The sequence below is a fragment of the Herpailurus yagouaroundi genome, unplaced genomic scaffold (assembly GCF_014898765.1).
Source record: "Herpailurus yagouaroundi ecotype Mexico unplaced genomic scaffold, PumYag 142, whole genome shotgun sequence".
Classification (NCBI taxonomy): Eukaryota; Metazoa; Chordata; class Mammalia; order Carnivora; family Felidae; genus Herpailurus; species Herpailurus yagouaroundi.
The window spans coordinates 28483496-28509253 of NW_024412397.1; the positions used below are offsets into that span (position 1 = coordinate 28483496).

At 42.7% G+C, this 25758-nt stretch overlaps 1 protein-coding gene across 1 annotated transcript in view; it reads left to right on the forward strand.

Moving 5' to 3' along the window:
• The window catches only part of EPG5 (ectopic P-granules 5 autophagy tethering factor), a 104373-nt gene that overhangs the window by 24469 nt on the left and 54146 nt on the right, over nt 1-25758 (forward strand). Inside the window, exons 10-22 of the mRNA XM_040478933.1 lie at nt 516-671; nt 4366-4523; nt 5664-5818; nt 7703-7843; nt 12597-12761; nt 14136-14255; nt 14906-15165; nt 18272-18412; nt 21234-21378; nt 21604-21801; nt 22192-22302; nt 23795-23917; nt 24833-24999. Of these exons, the coding sequence (XP_040334867.1) occupies nt 516-671; nt 4366-4523; nt 5664-5818; nt 7703-7843; nt 12597-12761; nt 14136-14255; nt 14906-15165; nt 18272-18412; nt 21234-21378; nt 21604-21801; nt 22192-22302; nt 23795-23917; nt 24833-24999 (2040 nt within the window). The remainder of the gene's footprint in view (nt 1-515; nt 672-4365; nt 4524-5663; nt 5819-7702; nt 7844-12596; nt 12762-14135; nt 14256-14905; nt 15166-18271; nt 18413-21233; nt 21379-21603; nt 21802-22191; nt 22303-23794; nt 23918-24832; nt 25000-25758) is intronic.

Genomic DNA, 25758 nt, shown 5'->3' on the forward strand with positions numbered 1-25758 from the left:
AGCACAGAGCCCGATGCGGGGCTCGAACTCACGAGCTGTGAGATCATGACCTGAGCCAAAGTTGGATGCTTAACCGAATGAGCCACCCAGGCGCCCCTGGTGTTTTTTCTTCTACCTGGGGATGCTCTTCCCTTAGATATCCCTGTGACTTCTTCCAATGTTTACTCACGTGTTCCTCTTCAGTAAGGCCTTTCCTGCTCCCAACCAACCCCCTTAATCTGGCCAACTCCAGAGAAACATTATTCCTCTCTCCTATGTATTTTTCTCAATGTCACTGATAACTATGTGACAGACTGTATTTCTCACTTTATTTTGTTTGTTGTCTGTTTGTCCTCCCATTAAATGTAAGCCTCATGATGGCAGTGTTTGTGCCCCATTGAATTCTTTTCAGAACTTAGAAGATAGTAGGTGTTCAGTAAATATATATGAATAAATTTGTGTTTCAAATGTAATATAAAGGTGTCAGGATTGAGTGCATTAACAAGAAGTGCCATATTGCCTGTCTTCACACTTAGGATGACCCTTGGTTATGTGAGTGACCATTGGGCACAGTTTGTGAGTCACAACCAAGGCTTGGGTTTGGCCCAGCAGCCCTACTCTGTGGAGAAACTACAGGTTGAATTTGATGAGCTGTTTTTGAGAGCTGTCCTCCATGTGCTGAAAGCCAAAAGGTAAGGAGTATGATGGTAACTGTGGAGAAATGGCTCTCTGACTAGTGAGAAAGATTGGCGTGGAAGTCATCGACTGTAGTAGATGTCTTATTTTTTAATGGTTTTTTTTTTTTTTTTACATTTATTTATTTTTGAGAAACAGAGTGAGAGAAAGCGTGAGCAGGAGAGGGGCAGAGAGAGAAGGAGATGCAGAATCCGAAGCAGGCTCCAGGCTTTGAGCAAGCGGTCAGCACAGAGCCTGATGTGGGGCTTGAACCCATGAACTGTGAGATCATGACCTGAGCTGAAGTTGGGCGCTCAACCAACTGAGCCACCCAGGCGCCCTTGTAGTAGATGTCTTATATAATGTCGAGGTGTATTTCATCTGCTTCTTATCTTGGGCAAATTCATGGGCTTTAGTGTCCTTATTTATAGTGGTGACTGAAATGCCCTTTCTTTAATGTTTCTTTCAATCTTAAAATAACCCAATTGTGATATCTCAGTTTTGCCACCCCTGAACTTTTGGGGTAGCCTAGAACAAGGTATGAATTCTGTTTCACACCCACTCAGTGCCTGAGTGAGGCAGAGTAGTGCACAGTGCAAATGATTTGCCAGTTTTATTGTTTCAGTTGTCCTACTTACTCTGAGGGTTTCAGGGTCTAGGATTCTTATGGGTCCTGGTCCCCTGTCCTGTCTGTGTAAATGCCGGCTTCTGATCATGTTGTCTTCTATTGCTGCTTATAGCCCGGGTTACATTTGAGGGTACCTCCTGCACTGTCTTCCCTGAGCTTCTGGCCAAGGGTAGGAGCGAGTTCTGCTAACAGCCCTGTGCCCTCTGCTAGGAGAGGTTTGCTGGCCTCCACCTTCACTCAGTTAACTGCCAGCTCTTCCCCACCTTTGCCTTCTTCTGAGCTATGCTCCCTCTTGCCATGGGTCTCTTAGCTTCACCCCGTATTTATTGCGTGTTGTGGAGGGGGTTTGAGTCTTGGCTATTTACTGTCACCTTGGGCAAGTCACCTAGTGTTCGTGTCCTCACTTTCTTCATTTGTAAAATGGAGAGGATGATGCTACCTGTTGTGTTGACCTCATGGACATGTTACCAGGATGAAATGCAGTAATGTATGGAAATACTTTGTAAACCCTGAAGGACTTTTTAGGTGGTAAGTGGTGGTGGTTCTTTTGTGGTTTTAGATGAAGAATAGGATAAGTGCTCGCTTAGAGAAATATCAGAATTCCTTGACTAAGTCTTAAGCACTTGTAGGCACTCAGAAGGCATGGATCTAAGATAAATAGAATTTGGGCTTAGAAATTTATCTTTAGGTTATTCGTCGTACATTCTGTGTTATCCATAAATTCGCTTGTCTCATGAGGTACACCAGATCCTGTGCAGAACCCGGCCGGGGGATCAGGAATAGCCTCCCATCTCTGCTCTCATCACTTATCCTTGCACCTGCTTAGCTGAGATGGAAAGTTCTCGCCATAGCTACTAGCTCTTAGATTTTGAGCTGTGAACTGTCCTCTAGTATTATATCCGTAATTCACAAAGATGATAATCATTTTAAACTTTAAAATATCAAGAACTGTTACTCTTGAGTATAATTTATTTTAGGAAAGAAATTATACGAGAATCAGATATTTAAAGCCATGATACTTAAATTTATTTGGCACTCCAATAGAAATTTCTGATGTGGTTATCCCCGAAAACAAACCCAAAAGATAGCCAAAGCCTAAGCCACTTACTGCATATCTGCCATGTGGGCAATTTTGTAGCCTGAAATACAGAGTTCTGTGATGACTTTTTTTTTTTAATTTTTTTTTAATGTTTATTTAATTTTGAGAGAGAGAGGGAGACAGAGCGTGAGCAGGAGAGGGGCAAAAAGAGAGAGGAAGACACAGAATCCGGAGCAGGCTCTGGGCCCCAAGCTGTCAGCACAGAGCCCGACATGGGGCTCGAACCCACGAACCGTGAAATCATGACCTGAGCTGAAGTCGGATGCTTTGCCAGCTGAGCCACCCAGGCGCCCCCTGTGATGACTTTTAAGGCCTCTGCAGTTTTCTCTCATTGTTTTGGGATAAGTTATACAAGAGTGTCAGGTCCTGTGTGAGGTGTTAGAACATTATTTAATTTTTTTTTTAATGTTTATTATTTTTTAGAGAGAGAGAGAGACAGAGACAGAGACAAAGAACAAGCAGGGGAGGGGCAGAGAGAGAGGGAGACACAGAATCGGAAGCAGACTCCAGGCTCTGAGCTGCCAGCACAGAGCCTGATGTGGGGCTCGAACTCAGAGACTGAGAGATCATGACCTGAGCTGAAGTCGGCCGCTTAACTGACTAAGCCACCCAGGCGCCCCTCAGATAATTATATAATAAGACAGAAGCTTGGCTCACCTGAAGTTACGGTTTCTTCAACCTTTGCTCAAGAGTCTAGCTGTTGCTTTTCAAATCTAGGTCAGTAGTGGTTTGGGTATAGATGTGGGTCAGGCATGCACTATTTAATACCTTTTTCTTGTTCTCTTAATAAGCCTTGTTTGTAATTGGACAATTTGTAGTTTTGCCCAAAATAAAGCAACCGTTTTGAGTGCCTCCCTGTTTTTTCCAAGATTTTTTTGATATAAAATTCACACCACAAAGTTTTAATAGCATTTAAAGGTGCTATTGAGTGCTGATTGTTTTCAAGATACTGGCTTAGGTAGTGGATAATTAAAATACAAGACTCTAGGTTACATGGTGGTTTATTCAAAGATGAACAAAACCTGGTTTCTGCTTTCAAATTGTCATGGTTTGTATGTGTACGTAAATTACAGTAACTTGAGGCATTTCTCGCTGTGTGGTTTGAGGAGCACTTGAGTCTGAGTCACCTGCGGTGACTATAGAATGTGCAAATTCTTGGGCCCCAACTGTGATCTACAAAATCAGGATCCTATAGGCAGGCCTTGAAATCTGCATTTTCCACTTTGTGGCTTTTTCTGCCCACTCCAGTGTGAGAGCCACTGATAAAGGGTATGATGTTGCCAAAGTCAGGTGTGGACCAAATTCTGTGATAGTGCTGAGGAGGAAATCAGAGGCGGGCTTCACAAATGGATTGGTGGCTGCTTGCAGGTAATAGGTTCTTGCCAGGCTTGTCCAGGAATGGTCTGAACACAGAGCGAGGGCTCTGGTTAGAAACATGGGTCTGAGCTGTAAGTGCAGGCCTTTGAATGTGGGGCTTGACGGGTTTGAATTTCATTCAGTGATGAGTGGGGAGTCACCGGAGGGCTTTTGGTTCTCCTCCCACCCATGGCACACGTGTCTGTGTGTACACACATACCTGTACTTAAGCTCACACACATACATCCACATCTAAGCAACCTGTCACCTAGGTCTTAATAAGATCTTTGGTTTAAAACACAGCTCTGCCTCTTACCACCCCTTCTGTGCCTTGGTAGCCTTATGTGTAAACTGGGGATAGTGTCAGTGATAGTTCTTGCCCGGGTCTTGTGAGGATGGAATGAGATGATATAGGGTGATTAGAACAGTACCTGGCACAGAGTAAGTGCTTTGTGAGCATTGCTGTCATTGCTGTCCATCCTTGAGGTGTGGGTGACCGAAGCATGTTAGCGAAATTGCTGTGCTGTGATTTAAGAATTTGTTTTTTCTACCAGAGCAGGTCTGCCTGCTTTCGCAGTGTGGTGAGGTTGACTGATGGACGAAATTATTCCTACTCTTTAAAATGCAGACTTGGCATTTGGCTGTTTATGTCAGAGATGCCCTTTGGGACGCTGTCCGTCCAGATGCTCTGGAAGCTCTTCTACCTCATGCACCAGGTGGAGAGTGGGAATCTGGAGAAGCTCTGCATCAGTCTCCCGCCTGCGGAGTGCAAGAGGCAGCTCCAAGGTACGGCCGGGCCACAGCAGGCAGCGGAGGTCTTTCCTACCTGTGTGCCTTTCTCGTCGTGGCTTTATTCTTTTTATCTTGTAGAAGGACTAAGAGTATTTTACTCTGTGTACTCATAAGTAAAAATTTTGAAATTTGAAAGACGGCTGTATTGTTTTGACATAGTAGAATGGTAATTCCAATTTTCATTATTCTTGAAATGCTCTGGGTGGTAACTTGATATGATCCCGGTTTGGGGAGGGGAAATGAAAATTGGGTTGTGAATGCCCCCAGGGAGTTATTTTGAAAATACAGGGCATTTGGTAGACTGCTTTTGATTTCTCAAAGGTGTAAACACGTGGAAAGAATTGTAGGCTTATTGCCTTCTTACCGTGAAAATTCCATCAGGGGAATACATTTTTTAAACAGTCTCTCTCTGTCTCTCTCTCTCTGTTTCTCTCTCTCTCTCTTTTTAAAATCTTTCCTCTATACCTTTTCTTTGTGGCATTCAGTCTTCTGTCATGGATCACAGAGCTGTTTGTCAATAGTGCTCCCTAGTGACAAAATGTAATATTGCTTCCACTGCATCCTCTGAGGAGTTGGTAAAACAGACCGTATACTGTTTATCACATTTACCAGTATTGCAGTCATGGTTATGACTCACTTCTTGCCCAAGATTTTCATTTATAAGGAAATCTCTTTTGTTTGGGATGCGTGCTGTGTTTGTGCAGGGCGCTTTGCTAGTCTTAGCCGTTTTCATTAGTCACATGGTTCATTGGCTGACAGTTACTGAGTAGTTTCCCGTGTACCTTTGAAAATGTCACACCTAGTGACGGTAGTAGCGCTTTGCAGTTGACAGACCCCTTCACTAGTGACTGGTCACTAGTGTCATTTAATCTTTAACAGCTGTTTAAAGCAGATGAAGAAACTGAGAATTGGAGATGTTAATGTCACCTCTGAGGCTACTTTATACATAGAGTTGGAATTTCATCTGGTCTCCGGCTTTTTCCCGATGCCTGTAGATATCTATGGTGGAACAGAGACTTTTAAATATTTCTATGTATCTTTTAATTTTATATCTTCTTTCTCTCTGGAAGAGTAATTAAACGTGGTCTATGTTCATTCTTCACCCATTTTAATTTTCTTGCCATGAACTTGCAGACCCAGAACATTTTGTGAACTTTGAGAAGTGTCTTTCTTCCATGAATAGCTCAGAAGAGATTTGCCTTCTAACGACATTTGCTCAGATGGCTCAGGCCAGAAGAACCAATGTGGATGAAGACTTCATAAAAATTATTGTTCTGGAGATATATGAGGTTAGAATATTAAGTTTTAGAAATCAGCTAAAAAATGCTTTTTTTTGGATTGTCCATGCGTTGATTCTTTGGGGATTGCTTTAAAAAAAATTTTTTTTTAACATCTATTTATTATGGAGAGACAGAGACATGGCATGAACATGGGAGGGGCAGAGAGAGAGGGAGACACAGAATCTGAAGCAGGCTCCAGGCTCTGAGCTGTCTGCACAGAGCCTGATGTGGGGCTCCAACTCACCAACCAGGAGATCATGACCTGAGCCTAAGTTGGATGCCTAACCGACTGAGCCACCCAGGCACCCCCTCTTTGGGGATTGCTTTAAAAAAAGTGACTAACTTGTATTGTCTGTACTTATGGAAAGAGAGAATTAAAGGATTATCATTTTGCTCTAAGGAATGTTGAAAATATGAATCATGCTCATTCTATTTCCCCCTACTGTCTCTTGACATCTGATGCATGAGTTTCGGTGAGGAATAGGCAGGCATTCCGGCACAGCCTGACACTTGTGGTTTTAACAGTCTGTTGTCCCTCTGCCCTGTGTCAGTGCCAATTACGCAGAAGCCTGGCTTCCAATCCAATTTAAATGAGATGGTGGAAAGGATACTGATGCTACAGCCAGAAGACCTGGGTTTGTTTGAACTCTGTTAATAATTGCTCATCTCACAGCAGGAAAGACACCTCATCACTGTGGGTTCAGCTGCTTCATCTATAAGATGACAGGCTGGGATGAGATCCTTCACTGAGTCATCCCTAATGGAGGAAGAGAGTAGACTTTGGACCCCTGAGTATCTAGAGACAGAACCCAAAGTGGTTATCAAGATTTTTATTCGAGTTTTGTGTATTTTAAAAGATGTGTATTTTCAATTTAGGTTGTCATGTATCTGTTTATCTTCATTAAAAAATATCTCTTCCAAACTATTCGAGTACACTTAAGTAAAATTATGTTTGAAGAAGATTCTCTGAGTTTAACACCTTCTCCGAAGTATTCTGGTTTAAGAATGAATGAACTGGATGATCCAAAGTTCTTTTCCAGGGTCCAGCACTAGGCTATTCCTATACTTACTTGTGAGGTTAAGGTCTAAATGGGTCTGGAATTCCAGACTATTTTCATGGTATGAGAATATCGTGGGTGTGGAGGGAAGGTCTGTTCTCACATATAGTAAGTGGCATTCTTAGGGTCTGTTGTGCTAACCCTAACACTTATGCTCTTGAATGTTTCAAGGGTTTGGCCAGTACTCACAGTAAAAATTACACTGTGTATTACATTCTGCTTTTGTGTGCCTGTGTGTGTGTGTGTGTGTGTGTGTGTATGTGTGAAACTGAAGCAATACTTAATGCTACTGAGATGCACCCTCACAATTTTCTATTCTATTCTGTTATTTTTCTGTTCTATTCCACTGTATTTTTTAAAAAAAGAAATGTGCTTGCCATTGGCATCAGTGGATTGTAACCTGTACTTTGGAATATGTTAAGAGGAGTTGATAAACATTGATATTTTAGAAGCTTTTGTAGTTGGGGATTTTATTTTATAGCAGACAATAGGTGTTTCTATGAAATGCATTCTGGTTTTCATCATTTTGGCAATTTTCTCAAATTTAGAAAGTTTTTACACCAAAGGGATATAGCTACAGACAGGCTTTGGGATATACTTCCTGAACCTGGTGCTTGAAGTCATTGCATAGGTGCCTTTCCCTCTCCTCCTGACTCAGCCTCAGGTAGACAGGTAGCTCTCTGTAGTTGTGACATGTTTTTGAACATGGCATGACCCAAGGCTCAGTGTGAGGCTCTTTCTCTTTTACTTGAAAACATCCTGCATTAAGGAACTGTGTTTTGACTGATGATTGATGGGTATTGAAAGTGCCATCTCCACCTCCTCCCACTTTTAGGTATCTTATGTCACCCTGTCCACCAGAGAGACTTTTTCAAAGGTTGGTCGAGAGCTCTTAGGGGCCATCACAGCTGTTCACCCTGAGATAATTTCTGTCCTTTTGGATAGAGTTCAAGACACCATTGACCAGGTTGGAATGGTAAGAGCACTTAATTTGTTTGTATCTTTTGCTTTTTTTGTTCTGTTATCCTGGAGTAATGGAGCAATGAGAAAAATAATCAGGTTGTTGGGGAATGACTGAGTGACGGGCGCAGCAGGATGAAGACAACGTGGAGTGTGTCCTGGGCCCTGCCATTCACCGTGCCTGCTTGGGGTTAGCGGCTTCTTACAAAAAGCTGTGATTCTCTTTAATCTCCTCAAAGTGACTTTGTACCTCCCTCAGTAACAGGTTTTTGTTTTCTTTTTTCTTTTTTCTTGTTTTGAGAGAGGGCTCGCATGCACACATGCACGCACGGGAGAGGGGCAGAGGGAGAGGGAGAGTGAAAATCTTAAAGCAGGCTGCACACTCAGCGTGGAGCCCAATGCAGGGCTCGATCTCATGACCCTGAGATCATGACCTGAACTGAAATCAAGAGTTGGGATGTTTAACCAGTCGACTGAGCCACCCAGACATCCCTCAATAACAGGCTTTTCTTTTAAGTACAGTCTATGTAGTTAATAACAGTTTGTATTTCAAAGTTTGTTTGGCTTTCGTAATTTTTATAGTTTATACTTGGAAGAAACAACTATGATTAAGAAAGAAGGCCCTGTTTACATAGGCCAAAAGCGAAAATAAAAGTGGTAATTTAAGTCAAACAAGACACATACAGTTTATTTCTGTCATTTGTCACAATCCCTTTTGTAGTCTGTTGATGTTAAAAACAGCTGGATTGTGACATAACTCACATACCATACAGTTCCCCTGCTTAAAGCATGAAAGTTGGTGTGTTTGTTTTTTCACAGAGTTGTGTAGCCATCACCACTCTCAATTTTAGAACAGTTTGATCACCTCAAAAAGAAACCACATACCCTTTAGCTATCACACTCTGTCCCTCCATCCCCTCCAGCCATAAGCCACCACTAATCTACTTTCTGTCTCTATAAATTTGACTGTTCTGGACGTTTTGTATTAATGGAATCATACAATATGTGGTCTGTGAGTGGCTTCTTTTACTTAGCATAGTTTTTGGGTTCATCCACATTGTAGCATGAGTCAGCACTTCATGACTTTTAATGGCCAAATATTCCATTGTGTGGATGTACCATTTAAAAAATTTTTTAAAAATATTTATTTATTTTTGAAGGAGAGAGAGACAGAGCATGAGTGGGGGAGGGTCAGAGAGAGAGGGAGACACAGAATCTGAAGCAGGCTCCAGGCTCCAAGCTGTCAGCACAGAGCCCGGCATGGGGCTCCAGCTCACAAACTGTGAGATCATGACCTGAGTTGAAGTCGGATGCTCAACTGACTGAGCCACCCAGGCGCCCCTGGATGTACCATTTTAAAAAAACACACACTTACTGAAGATTTTCTTCATCATCTGTAATACTGCTATAATGTGTAAGTTTTGCTAATGGCAGATAGTCCCACATTGTAACTTGAAGAGGAGCATTTAAAGTGATAGTATTTGCAGAGGCCCTTCATCTTGTAGTCACTGCATTGTCCCTGTAGGATGTATCACTGATAACTGTCATTGCTTCATTACATTCATAAGTGGGCAGATTCTGGGGAAAGATTGGTTTATGAGACACATTTTTTCTAAATGAAGAATAAATGATACGCTCTCCTTGGAAAAGTACATCGTACTTTTTTTTACAGTAAAAAATTTAATCGTGGTAAATTATACACGACATAAAATATACCATCTTAACCCTTTTTAAATGTATGGTTCAGTGACATAAGTACATCCCCATTGTTTTGCTTGTTACCATTGCTGTCACCCAGCTACAGAACTCTTTCCATCTTACAGAACTGGAGCTCTATACCTATTAATCAGTAAGCCTGCATTCCCTCCACCCTCCACCCTCCACCCTCCACCCTCCAGTCCCTGGTAACCAACATTCTACCTTCTCTCTGTCTAGAGTTTGGCTACTCTACGTACCTCATGTAAATAATCCACACAGTATTTATCCTTTTGTGATTAGCCTATTTCATTTGACATATTGTGGTCGGTGTTCATGCATGTCGTAGCATGTGTCAGAATTTCCTTCTTTTTTAAGCCGGCATAATATTCTAGTGCATGTATAGACCACATTTTGTTTATCTGTTCATCTGTTGCTTGACACTCAGATTGTTTCTCCCTTCTGGCTGTTGTGAATAATGCTGCTGTGAATGTGAGTGTACAGCTGTCTCTTTGAGGCCCTGCTCTCCATTCTTTTGGGTATATACCCAGAAGTAGAGTTGTTGGAACATAGGGTAATTCCATTTTTCATTTTTGAGGCAGCACCATGGTGTTTTCATAGTGGCAGTAGTACTTTTTCTTTTTAATAAAAGCATTGTATCCCACCACGATATGATATGATTTTATTGAGATGAAAGGGCTTTTATATTCAATATACGGGAGCATGTTTTTGGTTACTCCTTTTTGGGTGATTATCTAATGGAATGAGTTCTAAAGAAATACACAGTGAGTCGCAAGATTCTTTCGCTTTGGTTGAGCTCATCACCATTTTCTCTTAAGTGGCTGTCTGGTTTTGGCCACACTTACATTTTACATTTAATTTAATTTAATTTAATTTTCCATATGGATGAATTTTATTTCATTTCATTTATTTATTTTTAATATAATTTATTGTCAAGTTGGCTAGCATACATCCACTTACATTTTAAATTTGCTCATAATACTTCTAGTAAACTGGCCCAGAGGTATGCTTGACTTTAAGTATAAAAATTGGAAGCCTAATGTTTTTTAGAGCATATCTTCTAAAAGGTGCCTCCATTCTCTGTTTATACCTGTAGTTGCTTAATGCTTTGTGAACTTGCTGACGTTTTTGGAGGAACTTGTTCAAACCTTCTGTGCCTTCAGATGAATATGATGGCTTTGAATATTTTTGCTGTTACCTTGGGATAATCAGGAATTAGAACTAGCCCCAGAGCCTAGGAATGATCTGTGGGCTCTAAACTGTCCTAGTTTTCAAACGTTGAACTGTTACTGCTTTCTGGAATAAAAGCCACTTGATCATCGTGTGTTATTCTTTGTATGTATCGATAGATTTATTTTGGTAATTTTTTTTTTTAATTAAAAATTTTTTTTGGTGTTTATTTACTCTTAAAGGAGAGAGATAGAACATGAGTGGGGGAGGGGCAGAGAGAGAGGAAGACACAGAATCAGAAGCAGGCTCCAAGGCTCTGAGCTGTCAGCACAGAGCCTGATGCGGGGCTTGAACTCACAGACTGCGAGATCATGACCTGAGCCAAAGTTGGACACTTAGCCGACTGAGCCACCCTGGCACCCCAGGAAAGGCACCCCAGGAAAGGCTTCTTTAAAATTCATTCTTTCTACTGTTCTTTCCCATTTTGTTTTGCCTCTCATTGGGAGCAGTGCAGGAACCTGAAAAGTACTAGTATGCATGTTCTAGATCTGTGTTGTCCAATATAGTAGCCACTAGGTACATGCAACTGTAGAGTCCTTGAAAGGTGGCTAGTCCAAATTGAGATGTATTGTAAGTGTAAAGTACTCACTGGGTTTCAAAGATTTAGTGTGAACAAAAAGTATGTAGCGTATCTCAATAGTTTTGTATAGTGATCACATGTTGATAATGTATTGGACATATTAGATTAAATGAAATATATTAATTTCACTTGTTACTTTTAAAATATGTGGCTAGTAGAAAAACTAAAATTATGTATGTGGCTTACATTGTATTTCCATTGGATAGCACTGTTCTAGACAATATAAAATGAATTGCTCTTCTGATTAGTCTCCCTTAAAGCAAACTATTGAGTGACCCCAGATTTATCTTAATTTGCACAAATCGATAGGTTATTCAAAAAGTGATGCTATAGACTTCTTGTAAACAGGATTTTAAAAACTTTTTATTATAGAATCTGTCAAATATATATAAAAGGGAGAATAGGAAATGAATCCCTGTGTACCCATCATCTACTTTCAACAGTTACCAACTCTTGGTTAATCTTATTTCATTTTTACCTCTGTTCACTCCTTGTCCCTCCTCCCCAGATTGCTTGGGAGCTAACAGAAATATCTTTTTAGATGCCAGAAAAGAAATAATAATTTTTTTACTGAAGTGTAGTTGACGTGCAATATCATATTCATTTCAAGTGTACAACATAGTGATTTGGCGATGATATACTTTACGAAATGCTTACCACAATAAGTGTAGTTCCCATCTGTCACTGTACAAAGTTACTACAGTGTCATTGACTGTAATTACTATACTGTACTTCTCATCGCTGTGATTTATTTATTTTATAACTGGAAGTTTGTACCAGTTTTATACTTTTAATCTCCTTTACCTTTCTATTCTCCCCTCTATTCTATTTACCCCTACTATTCTCCCCTCTTCTGCTCTGACAACTACCAGTTTTTTGTTTATTTAAATAATTATTTAAAGCGCTAAATCTTTTTGTAAAATGAATGACTGTTCCTCGTTTATTATGGCTTTAAATTTGGGTCTTGGTATGGTGGTTTTATTAAATGGAAGTATACCAAATTATACATAATAAAAGATTGACCTTTACACAGGGTAGCAAAATGTGCTTTTGGTGTATCATTGGTTTTAATATTTGTTTCCTTTGGTTGTCCATGATGTCCATTTCATTTGTCTAAAAATCAAACAAAACCCCACTTCCTTTTGGAAAAAAAATTTTGCAGGCAGTTTAATAATATATTGTAGTAATTCAGGATTGTTCCTTAAGTTTTGATCTTAATTACCATCATTTTCTTTTAAATAAGGTTTCTTTATACTTGTTTAAAGAACTGCCTCTGTATCTCTGGCGACCTTCTGCCTCTGAGATAGCCGTGATTCGGGACTGGTTATTGAATTATAACCTGACAATGGTGAAGAATAAGTTGGCCTGTGTTATTCTAGAAGGACTAAATTGGGGATTTGGTGAACAGGTATGTGTATCAAAACCACTCTCTAGATACTGGAGGTTCTACACATCAATTTTAGAGAAACATTTCCTCAAAACATAAACATTTCTCAGTACTCAGTGATGGTAGTTTTTATTAATCATAGTTTATTAATGTTATTAATAGTTTTTATTATTAAGAGTTTGCTATGTATAATGTCTCTAAAGATGCCATGTCCATGATTTTGACCATTAAAACTTTCCTTCCTCTTTACTCTAGGCCTTATGTGTTAGTTCCTAGGTCAAAATGTTTCAACATTTTAAAGGGAAAATGGGAGAGAACTCAGCCCTCTCTAACAGTCTGCCACCTTTTTTCTGAACAAATCATTTGGTTGTCACAGCCATCTTGTGTGTTTTGCACGAACTTGACCCCGTTGTACAGATGAGAAAACTGGAGCCAGGGAGCTTTTCTTCCAGAGTGTCCCTGACCACCTGGGTCTGCCCATGGGTTCATCCAGGGCTTCCCTCACTCCAAGTGAGAGCTGTAGACCCCTCTTTTCCATCCTCGTGTTCTCTGACTTGTGAATAGAAGCCCCTAGTCCTCCCTCTCCTAGCAGGCTGCATGAACTTCCCTACGAGAGTCTCCATGATCCTTCATTAGAGGATTCGTGAGAGGATTAGGGATATATTTCTTTATTTCTTTTTTTTTTTATTAAGTTTATTTATTATTTATTTTTGAGAGAGAGTGCACAAGCCGGGGAGGGGCAAAGAGTGGAGAGAGAGAATTCCAAGCAGGCTCCTTGCTGTCACTGTGGATCTCGACACGGGGCTCCATCTCACAAACTGTGAGGTCATGACCCGAGCCAAAATCAAGAGTTGGATGCTTAAACCAGCTGAGCCACTCAGGTGCCCCAGGAATGTGTTTCTTCAGGTTGCAAAGGAAGATTGGATGGGAAATTCTATAGGCAACTTCAGGCTCCTAAAGGAATATTTTATTTGTGTTGTTGAGTATCTTCTATATTTTCACTGATGAGAAAATGAGGAAAGGGGATATAGACTTAATTTATTAAGTATCCTTTTGTGTAATAATAAACATCTTCCCGGTTTGTGGCAGTGCCCTTAAACTTGTGACCTATAGTCTTCATGGAGCTTCTAGGGTAGGAGTGGGGGAGTTACATTCAAAGATACCTTTTATATGAGGGTCCGGGATGACTCAGACTATTTAAGTACAACGTAATGGTTCTTTAAGATTTCCGTGTTTTTTCCTGTTGCCATTTTATAACTTCATTGTTAGGTGATGTAATTTTTGGAAAGTTGAGGATCCAAGATGCTTTTTTTACTATCCTTCCTAGTCCTTTTGTTCAAAGGTATGTTAAAAAAATCAAGATGGCATGTTTATGATGATTTTTCTCTTTAAAAGGGTACCCTTCATCTGGATCAAGCAGTCCATGCTGAAGTGGCTTTAATGATTCTTGAAGCGTACCAGAAATACCTTGCACAGAAGCCGTATGCTGGGCTTCTTTCTGAAAGTATGAAGCAGGTATTTCCTTCTCTTATATATTGAGAATATCTTTATTATAAATGATTTGGGTGGATACAGCTACAGTATTTACCCTTAGGTTGCCTAAGAACATTTCTGGCAACTTAAGATACTGAAATTGAATTCTGTGGTTGGATGAAGATTTTTTTCTTTGAGAAGTGGCCTACATGTGACCATTTTAATACTGTGGCATTTGACTTGACCTGGAGCTGGCGTGTCCTGGCTCCGGAGAGCTGAATGTTAAATTTTCGGGAACTTTGCAAACTAGATTGTTGACCTGTTGGTAGCTTGAAACTGACCATGGTGGGAGTTTTCACACTGACAAAATTGACAAACCCTGTAAAGGATCTCCCACACTCCAACTGGTTGTTAAAACTTATTTATCATCACTCCATGAGTTGTGCACCAACTTTTGTATTATTACTCCTTTGCTTGTGCTGACTCAGATCAGATGCACAAAGAGACTAGTGAGTAAGCAGAAGTGGTCAGTTGTGAGAAATTGCTGTAATTGAGTGCTCCAAACTGAGTACTGGTAAGTAGTGTGTCCTCTCTTTTGAGGATGTTGCTGATCACAAAAGCAAATGGGCGGGTGAGCTTACTGATTTAATTTGTATGTGACTAATGTGGTTTAAAATAAATAATTGTTTTAGGTTTCATATTTGGCCAGTATTGTTCGATATGGAGAGACACCTGAGACCTCATTTAACCAGTGGGCCTGGAACTTGATCTTGAGGTTAAAACTGCACAAAAATGATTATGGAATACAGCAGAATTGTCCAACTGTTCCCTTCTCCAGCACTGTGCCTGACATGACAGAGTCACCCACGTTTCATCCTCTCTTGAAGGCTGTTAAGGCGGGCATGCCCATCGGCTGTTATCTGGCCTTAGCTATGACGGCTGTGGGCCACAGGTACAGTGTTTGGGCTGAACCCCTAGGGTTGCTGAACCTTGTAGTCAGTGATTCTGGATTTCATTTTTCACATCCCAAGGTCTGAGGCCTCCATCAAACCTATCTAAGGGCAATCAGGACCAAATTATAAGCCTTATTAATGGCTTATGTAGGGGAAATGCTGCCCAAATTCATATAAGACAGATTTGTACCAGAAAATCATCTCATACATTACGGAGAGAGTATACCTGTCACCCAGAGGACAATGTTCATGTTAGCGCTAGATGTTTTGTCTTCCTTGGAATAGTGACAATATAAAAATAATTAGTCATCTCTACTGAATTTTGTTTAAAGTGATGGCAGCCCAACTTCGGCTTCTCAGTTAGAGGGCTAAACCTGCCCAGGGGAATGAAATGCCTGCTCAGGTCACGTGCTTCCCTGGTATGAGCCTAGAGCGATCTCTGTCTCTTCTACACTGAGTGGTAGTTTTCTGTTCAGTCTTCTCAGGGATCATGTGTGAGGTCTAACCTCAGGAGCCGTGGTTGTCTTGTGTTACCATTTTATCCCAGTGCTGAAGGCTATAGCTGGTGCAATAAGTAACTGGTGCAGTAAGTAAATGAATGAATTCTTAGTTGGTTAAAAATCCTTTTTTTCCCCCCAGAGACCATTTTCCTACAGTGTGTTAATTTTTTTTAGCCTCTTTTTTTCTAAAATTTCTTTCACCTACATGCTTTCTGGTTCTTTCATTTTAGACTCACTGTAATACCTTTTTACCATTCCAATTTCAACATCTTGTTCCACATTACATATATTTTCAGTAGGATGCCAGTTGTGCTATTAGCTGTTTATGTTCAGCCTTGTGCCAAGAAGTGGGAGAGAGACAGGATTGTTAGTGGCCTTCAGGCTGTTGACAGTTTAGTGGAGATGGTAGATGGAATCAATTGGCAGCACTAAAGACGTGACCGTGGGCTGGATGAGAGGTGTAGAGCAGTGCTTCTCTGTTCTTGCTGCCCTTCAGAGTCACGTTTGGAGTGATTCTAAAGCTCCCTGTGCAGAGAAGAGTGTGAGAGTCCTGATCTAATTAGTCTGGGGCCGTTGTCCAGATTATTCTGATGTACAGCCTGGATTGGGAACCACTCAAGAGTATGAGCAGAAGGAATTTAAAGGAAGGAGAGATCATTAGGGCAGGATGCCTGCGTGGAGGAGCTAAGCTTTGGAGAGGAGTCTTAAGTAGAGAAGGTGTCCGAGGCTAGGGGGCAGAGTGGTGACGCTCACCCTTGCCAGGTGACTAGTGCCCACTTGTTGAAGATTCAGCCTTGGACCATCCACTCCCCCGCCCATAGCACCTGTGCGCTCTGAGCAGAGCCCTTACTGTATTGTAGTGTAATCGTCTCTCTCGCTCTTCTCATGCACTGTGTGCTCTTTGAAGGCAGGGGCATCATCCTTTCATCATTGTATCTCCAGAACTTGAACTAGTATATATTTGATTCAAGCATGAACGTGGGAAGGAGCACCAGGTGTCTGAGTGGGGAGGGGGAAGAGTGAGGAGTGATGAGGAAACGCTCCTGACCGAAGCCCACGCTTCATGGTAGTGAATGGAGGTGATCAAGTAGGTCAGTAGGACTAGTGATGGACAGATTTGAAAGTCAGGTAAAAGAGGGTAGAAGTGATCCACTGGGACGAGGAGAGATCTTAATTAAGCACTTTGGGAGGCACTCTACATCTTTTCCAATAGCCCTCGTATCATTCTCAGGGTTGTGTACCTCAGGCACCTCATCTATAAAATGGGAATAATAATAGTACTGGACTTACTTTATGAGCCTTAAGTGAGTTCTAATTCACTGAACACGTTTAGCATATGTCTGGCGTGTGGATTCAGAGTGTAGTGTTCTGAACTCAATCGTTTCCTGATTCTTGTTTCTTCTATTCATTCTGGAACTGTAGTTCCTTTAGTCACTGATAAGACTGTGTGTCTTCTCCAAACATAAGTATTTGTTTGGTGCTGATTACCAAATCCTGAATGGAGTGAAGGTGGGAATAAAGAGTTTCTCTTTGGGGCTGAATTTCATCCACCACGGTCGTCTGGGACGTATGCATACTAGAATTAACGATCTTTTGAATGTGCTTAGGGTTGGGTGCAGAGTATGCAGCAGTATAAGTTGTATACGAATATAACATCACAGAATACAGAGAACAGTAGTCAAAGAAATCACCCAGAATCTTTCTCACCCTAATGAAACATTGTTTTGTTTTGTTTTTTGATATCTATTTTTGAGAGAGAGAGTGCATGTGCACAAGTGGGGGGGGTGCAGGGGGGGAAGGCAGAGGATCCAAAGCGGTCTCTGTGCCTACAGCAGCGAGCCTGATGTGGGGCTCAGCTCATGAACCATGAGACTATGAGTTAAGTAAGCTGACGTCAGATGCTCAACTGACTGAGCCACCCAGGCACCCCTGGTATACATTGTTTTTAAATAATGTAATAATATTCGCATTGAATGCATTTTCCCAAAATTTACATAAATCATGTGTGCTTCTGAGTTTGTGATTTTAAACAATTTTGAAAAGTCCATCTTTTACATGGCTCATCTGTCATATGTTCCTCCGCATTTGAGATTATTTCTTAAAGATAGATTTTCTGAAGTGCGTCAAAGAGTAAATTTTTATGCAAATTGATTTCAGAAGAACTTTGCCATTTTATACTAACAGAATGAACTCACTTTTGAATCTTCTCTTTGCTCTGCTACCTTGTGGGAATATGCAGACAGTGAGAGCCCCACGGCTCTTAGAAGAAGCACCATTTGGGAAGCAAAGTAGGGTAGTGGCAAAGTGCTGTGGACTGGCAATTTGCAAACCTGGGTTCTCATTTTGGCCCTCCATTAGGAAATTATGTGAATTTGGGCATGATACTTCACCTTTCTCACGTGTAAAATGAGCATATGGAGGAAACTTAAGTTCCTTTGTGCTCCAGAGCTCTGATGCTAGTATTCCTGGGCTAAGTTTGGTGGTGCAGAAATGTGCTGGAGACCTGAGATCAACTGGGTAGCAAGTAGGCTGATGGCTCACTGGAAGAACGTCATTTTCTGAGCCGGCTGCCTTGCATGCTCATTGCCTTTGTCTCTTTCCATAGCATTGAGAAGTTCTGTGCAGAAGGCATCCCACTGTTGGGAATTCTGGTCCAGTCGAGGCATTTGCGAACAGTGGTTCATGTCCTGGATAAGATCCTGCCTTTGTTTTACCCTTGCCAGTATTACCTTCTGAAGAATGAGCAGTAAGTAGAAATGGGGAGTACGGATGACTGCTTGCAAGTAAAAGAGGGAATGATATAGTTCACTGGTGTATTTTTTTATGAGGCAGAAAACTTCCTGCCTAGTTTAGAATGCAGTTTGATAAACAGTGACTCTTATAATGATTCTTGTTTTATTATCATGAAAGATATTTCCATTTCTCATTTAATTTTAGATTGCTTATAGCTTATTAGCAGTTGAAAGGGAAGTTTCCATGAAACCTGGGAATAGTGCTTCTGACACTGAGCAGCAAATGGCTTTGCCATTGTAACAGTAGCAGAACACATTGCTGTTAATTGTCTGTAGTATTACAAACAGATAAGATGCATAGGAAGGTGCTTATCACATGAGACATACATAATCTTGTTCAGAAAACAAGACTTTTGAGGTAATTACATAACTTATGAAGCAAAGTATTATTGGCAAGGCCATGCATGCTGTGGTGTATAGGTTGCATTCGTGTTGTGTGGTAAAAGTATATGGAATTTAGGGTAAAAGAAATAGCTGCTTGGAAGGGAGGGAATTAAGAATTAAGGATGGGGTGTTAAGACTCTTAATTGCACATGATAAAAACCCGGTGCATGCTGGTTTCTTCAAGAAGGGAATGTTTTGGCTCATGTGATTGGGAAAAGGGCTCATGATGACATCAGGTCATTCTAAAGTGGTAGTTCTCAGTCAGGGGTGATTTTGACCCTTGGGACATTTGGTAATGTCTCCAAATGATTTTGGTGGTCACATCCTGGTGGGGAGCGGGAGGCAGTGGATGGTTGGGCAAGGGGGTGGTTGAAGGGGCGACTGGGGGAGTCTGCTACTAGTATCCGGTGGGTAGAGGCCAGGGGTAGTGCTGAACGTCCTGCAGTACATAAGAGAGGTCCTCACAGTAAAGAATTAGCCAGCCTAAAATGTCAGTAGTGCGAAAGTTGAGAGACCCTGGATTAGTGTTTCTCTGTTTTTCTCTTATCCTCCCTCCCAGGTCCCTTGGCCCCGCCTCTCTTTTCAGTTTTTCCACTGCAGGTGTGCTTTTCTGCAGGGGAATGAAAGTGTGTGGCTGTAAAGAGAACTAAGTACTACCCTGTGGGAAGGGCCAGTGTTTTCTGTATCATTGTTCCTTGTAATGATCCCTGATTGGTCTGACCTAGTCATGTGTTCTCTCTCAGCCTGTCACTGTGCTGGGTGGTATTGACTAGTCCTAAGAGGAGGGTATAGGGATTCTGTTTTGAGGGCCCCTCCCTCCCAGAATTGGCAGTTGGTGGGGGGGAGGGTGGACAGCTCCCTTAATGAAAGGATGTGCAGTTAGCAGAAGGGAGAGAGAGAGAGAAAAGATGCTCAGTGAACAAAAGCAACAGATGGCCGAAGCATATGACTTTATGGAAGAGGTGGGTTTCTAGTTGAGTTTTGAAGTGCATGTAGGTGTTGGGCCAGTGGGGAGGACAGGGTGGGCAGGGTGGGGCTTTTTCACTATGGGTAGGGGGTAAAAAGAGGGTCTGGAGGGGCCAGGCTGGGAAATAGTGAAGGCATAGAGAAGGAAAGAGAACTGCCAGTTGGGGAGCAGGGTAGAGAGCACCTGGCTGGGGCCTCGAGAAGTGTGAGCACAGGTGAATTCCTTGACTTTGCAGGGCCTCTGTTTCTTCATTTGCATAATGGGCTGTTATACCTCGCATACAGGCTGGGTGTAAGGGTTAAGTGATATAAAGTACAATGGCTGGCACATTTTAGTAAATTGTTTTTAGATTTTTAAAAGATATTTTAAAATTAGATTGAATAGCTTCTATATTTTTTTCTCTAATCATTAAATTTTGAGTAACGATGACTCTTTCTAGGCTGTGTTTCAAATACTTCCTCTCTGTATCTCTCCCAGGCCCCTCTAATGCCTGCACTGGCTCTGTCCTCTGAACTTGTACAGCACTTCATTGGTACCTTTCCCGCCCTCACTTTTCCTCTTGACTAGGGTTTGGGCCTCAGTTGGGCCTGCACTGTGTCTCCTGTGAAATGGGAAGGGTGTTCATTCACCAATAACAACTGCTTATCAATTTGCGCTGTGTGCTGCTGCTGCCTGTACAGCGGGGAGGGAAGCAGGCCGGCCGTTGCCCTCAGACACGTAGGAAGTGATCACGTCCTCAGGATGCAGTTGCCAATTTTAAGGCCCATGGAGGAAAAGAACAGGGTGCCACGAGAGAGGTTAACGGGTTAGCTGTGTTTTAGATGGCAGGAAGGCTCGCAAAGTATCCTCTGAGGAAAGAACATTGTAGATGAGGTGTGGGGAGTGAGTAGAAGTTTGTTAGGTTAGGTGTGGGGGAATGTTTCAGGCGGAAAATCCAGCAGAAGCAGAGAGAGGAGGGAGCTGGAATCCCAGGAACTGAGGGCACTTCCTGACTGATTGTGGTGGGATCCCCCTTCTGCCCCTTTGTGCCCCTTCTACCACCTTGTAGGAAGTTGACTTCCAGTACAAGATTGTGGGATGATTTTACAAACATCTTGGCATTTGTTAGTGAGTGGGGAGGGGGTAAAGGGGCACTTGGGGTGGTATTCCTCTAATGTTCTTGAACTTGTACGTGTTTGTGTGCCTTGGGATCTATCTGTTCTCTATACTTCTGCAGGTAGATAGAATTCCTTTTAACCCACCTTAAGTTTGAAAACTTCATTTTTCTGAAGTTCTTAAAGATTTATTGAAAATCCTAAATAGAGCTTTGGCCTAAAAATGGGACCAATTTCATGTTTTTCTGTTTCCTCCTCAGTAATTAGCCACTGGAAATTTTGTTGACTTCTGATTGGAAGGTCAAATGCATTGTCTTGTGTTCTTGGCAGGTTTCTGTCACACCTCCTTCTGTTCCTACACTTGGACAGTGGCGTCCCTCAGGGTGTCACACAGCAGGTCACCCACAAGGTGGCACAGCACCTGACAGGAGCCAGCCATGGGGACAACGTGAAGCTTCTCAACAGCATGATCCAGGTCAGGCCCCCAGGAGGCCCCTAAATACACCCTTGCCCACCCTCCCAATCAAGCACCCTAGGGTTAGCAGATCTGAGTGTTGGTCATTTCAAAGCACTTGGCACAGTGCTTTTGGCCAAGAACATCGCAGATTTGGGCTTTGTAGTGGAGGTAGTCATTTTGCTGGTGTTTTAAAAGTGGGAGCCTGACTCTTACTTCCACATCACTTGAGCGCTTTCTCCGTAGGCCCACGTATCCGTAAGCACCCAGCCCAATGAAGTGGGCCCCATTGCCGTGTTGGAGTTCTGGGTTCAGGCTCTAATAAGCCAGCATCTTTGGTACCGAGAACAACCCATCCTTTTCCTCATGGACCACTTGTGTAAAACAGCTTTTCAGCTGATGCAGGAAGACTGTGTGCAGAAGTTGCTCTACCAGCAACATAAGGTAAACCTCCTAGAGAATTTGTCTTTCGGTCATTGTCTAGATAGTAGCCTTCCCAGGATGCTCCCCCAAATGCACAGTTCTCAGTACTATTCTGGGGCCACTGCCTTCTTAAGCTTGGTCTTCTTGGTACCTGATCTCAGTAACCACAGTCTGCTAATGCAGATTCCAGGGAAGCTAAAGGAAAGGACCCCCCCCAGGAGGAGCCTTGCTCGTGACATTTGGCTGTAATACGCTGCCTGTGGCTCTCACTGCTGGTGGACTAATTATGAAATCTGTGTTTTACCAGAATCTACCGTCACAGTAAGATAATTGCTGATATGCTTGAAAAGGTCATTGATAAGGTTTTTTAAAAGCCTTCTCTCTCTGTTCCACATCCTGTCCCCTGTATAGAATGCTTTGGGTTACCACTGTGACCGGAGTCTGCTCTCTTCTTTGGTGAGCTGGATCGTGGCTGGCAACATCACTCCTTCCTTCGTGGAGGGCTTGGCCACGCCTACTCAGGTAGGAAAACCCTTGTGGACCGTTGGTAATCTTTGCGAACTTTTAATGTTCTCATCTTTACTAATGTATTGCTAGCAGCTTTAAATAATGCTCATTTAGCCCTTGGCACGTGTAAGAACCCTCGTTCGTTTAATCCTCGCAGCGGCCCTCTCCTGAGGTTGCGCTGTTGCTGTTCCGTTTCACCGAGGGCTTAACTGAGGTTGAATGGAGCCAAGCAGCTGGCTCAGGATCAGACTGCTGGTGGTCAGTCCTGGTCTGCCCGGCTGTAGAGCCTGCCCGGCAGCACTGTTGAGGGTGGATGCTGGAGCCAGGCCGCCCGGGGTGCACACTCGGTTCTGATGTTTGTTAGCCCTGTGCCTTGGGCAGGGCTTACCTCAACGTCCTCAGCTTCTTCAGCTGGGTGCTGGCAGTACTGAGTGCACCTGCACGGGATGTACTTAGAGCCGGGCTTAGTACGTCACACGGTGCACACGAGGCGTTGGCCGCTCTTGTCAGCGATAGCGGCCGCAGCAGCACTTTTTTCATGATTACCACCTCTTCAACTGTGAGTGTCGAATTATGGCCCTGATCCATCACTTAAACCAGTAGCGCCATCCTTCAGCCTCCCATCACAGTCTTCCCTCCTGCTCTTCCTCTTAACTCTCGTGATCCAGCCGAAACACACTCCTTGCTGCTACCTACCGTGTCCCATGTGTTTCCACCTCTTTGCCTTTTCCTCACTGGTCCTCTTGCCAGGCATCCTTCGCCTCCATTCTCTACACAGAGCCATCTCTGATATGTCCACCTCTGTGATCCCACCCTCCCTCTGCTGGCTTCCCAGAGCACTGGACTCCTGATTCAGTACTCACCACCTCTCACTTCACATTGTGATTACTTATATATTAGTTTTGTCTCCTGTATACGAGATGGAAAATTAAAAAAAAAATTTTTTTTTAACATTGATTTTTATATTTTTGAGAGAGAGAGAGAGAGAGAGAGAGAGAGAGAGACAGAGCACGAGTGTGGGAAGAGCAGAGAGAGGGGGAGACATAGAATCCAAAGCAGGCTCCAGGCTCTGAGCTGTGAACACAGAGCCCGATGCAGGGCTTGAACCCACGAACTGTGAGATCATGACCTCAGTTGAAGTCAGACGCTCAAGAGACTGAGCCACCCAGGTGCCCCTGAGATGGAAAACTTCTTAAGGGCAGAGCTCGTGTCTGGCCGTCTTTCCTGTCCTTGTGCATACAGAACCTGCATGTTGCATGAACAAACATTTTCTTTTACTGAAGTAGCTTTTCCAAAGGAATTCAGCATTTTTCAATGATCTTTTTTATCTAAGTTTATATCTGTGACAAGAACAGAGGTAGGTATAAAACTCTGTTAATTTTGGAAATTATAAATACTTGTTGATTGAGATATCTGGTAGAAAAGATGTTAATTTGTAGACTATCGGGATGTATTTGGTCTGAGTGAGCTGCTCATTCCCCTCGCTCTTAACCTGCTGTCATTGTAGGTCTGGTTCGCCTGGACAGTACTGAACATGGAATCCATCTTTGAAGAAGACTCCCAGCTCCGAAGGGTCGTTGAAGGGGAATTGGTTATAAACACTGCTTTTACCCCTGACCAAGCTCTGAAGGTGCAAATAGCAGTTCTGCATTTGAGTGGGAGAAGGTGGTTCTCTGATAGATTTATCTATAGCTTTTAAACTTCTCCGTTTTCTTTCGTTGTAAATGTTTAGAAAGCACAGTGTCCAAACCAGTGCTTAAAACTGTATAACTGAAGTGCATCCTTCTTTCCAAGGTTTATTTAGCATGAAGAGCCACATCGTAATGATTGAAGGCTGTGTTTTTGCGTGTGTGGAGGGGATTGCCATTGTTTTATAGCAATTTCCAGTGTGTCTCATGTGCCTTAGTCCCCCGGAGAGCTTGTTAAAAATCAGATTCCTGGATCCAAACTTTCGAGATTCTGAGTTTCTAAGTGTGGAGTGGGACCAGGAATTTGTTTTAAAAACTCCCTAGCTGATCTGTAGGCTCACTGAAGCGAAAGAACACTGGGATAAAGCTTTAGAATGTAAGACCTATTTCAGGGTCTTATAATACAGATTTTGCTTTTGGGTTTCAGAGCCTGTCATGGAGGTAATCATTCTGGAAAGTCCTTTTCAGATCTAAGTTTTTAAGAGATTGATAATGTTTGGCAGTAAAACTGGCTTTTGGTTTTCCTATCATTCTGCTCCCTTCCACTGTGGCGTTTTATGTGCAAAGGCCTGGAGAGGCACAGAAATGAGATAAGACTAGGTGATGTGTAAGACACATTTCAATCTGGGGGCCTGGGAAATGTTTTGATGGAAAAAAAAACCCTGCCCCATATGTTTTGCTACCAAGGAGGTTAAAGTATTAGTTAGTGGGTCGGAAAGGTCAAGGTTCTATGACTTGTTTTACTTACTGAATTGAAAACAAAACGTTCAGTGTTTTCATTTGGATCACTTACAAAGAGCAGACTGTTTGGAACTGCGATCATGTCATGGTTGCTCAAGGGCCCTCCTCTTTTGTAGAAAGCCCAGGCCCAGCTGAAGCTCCCCATCGTCCCGTCCCTCCAGAGGCTGCTGATTTATCGCTGGGCCCACCAGGCCCTTGTCACGCCTTCTGATCACCCTCTTCTGCCTCTCATCTGGCAGAAATTCTTCCTCCTGTATCTTCACCGCCCAGGACCGCAATATGGGTATGGTACCCCGTGTTGTTGTAAGTGTCTGTGAACCTGTTCTTGACTTGGCACTGCTCTGATGCTCTGTGTCCTCCGCCGTGGCCTGTAAGTTAGAACCGTTCTTTGACCTACGACTAGCAGTGTCCCTCTGTCCCCTGTTTCACACTTATTAGACTAGACCATTTTTGAGTTTAGGGTATCTTATGGCAGCTCTTTCTTTGCCATCCCCTGTACCCAGTGGGGTGAAGACAGTTCCAGATACCTGGAACCAGGCAAGGTGTAGCGTAGAGCCTCTAGAGCTGCAAAGGGAGGGAAACTGCTCCACACAGGCTGCTTGTGTGACTCTTGGGAGCCCGTCCAGGCGGACTGCTGATGGGCATGACAGGTGTGAACAAAGGCCTGGCTGTGCCCGGCAGCCCTTGGGCTGCGAGGGGTCTGCCATTTCCACTGGGTCTGAAGGGACTCTGGTCGGCTGGAACTGTCCACTGTTCCCGACCATATTCTCTGACTCCAGCCCAATTCCTAGCTCACCCTCACTCCCTTAACTCCGTCCATCGGAACATACGGATGTTGGTTATTGGGCACTTCTGTTTTCTACCAGATTGTAAGTTCTTCTAGAGCAGACTGTCTTTATTCAGTAACCGCTAAGTGGTGGTAATACCTTAAATTTGTGTAGTATTTCATTCTTTTTAAAACTGCTTTCATATATACCGTGTTGTTGGAGCTGCATACTAACCATTGAGGTAGAATAATAGGTATTAATTCAGTGTGGGATAT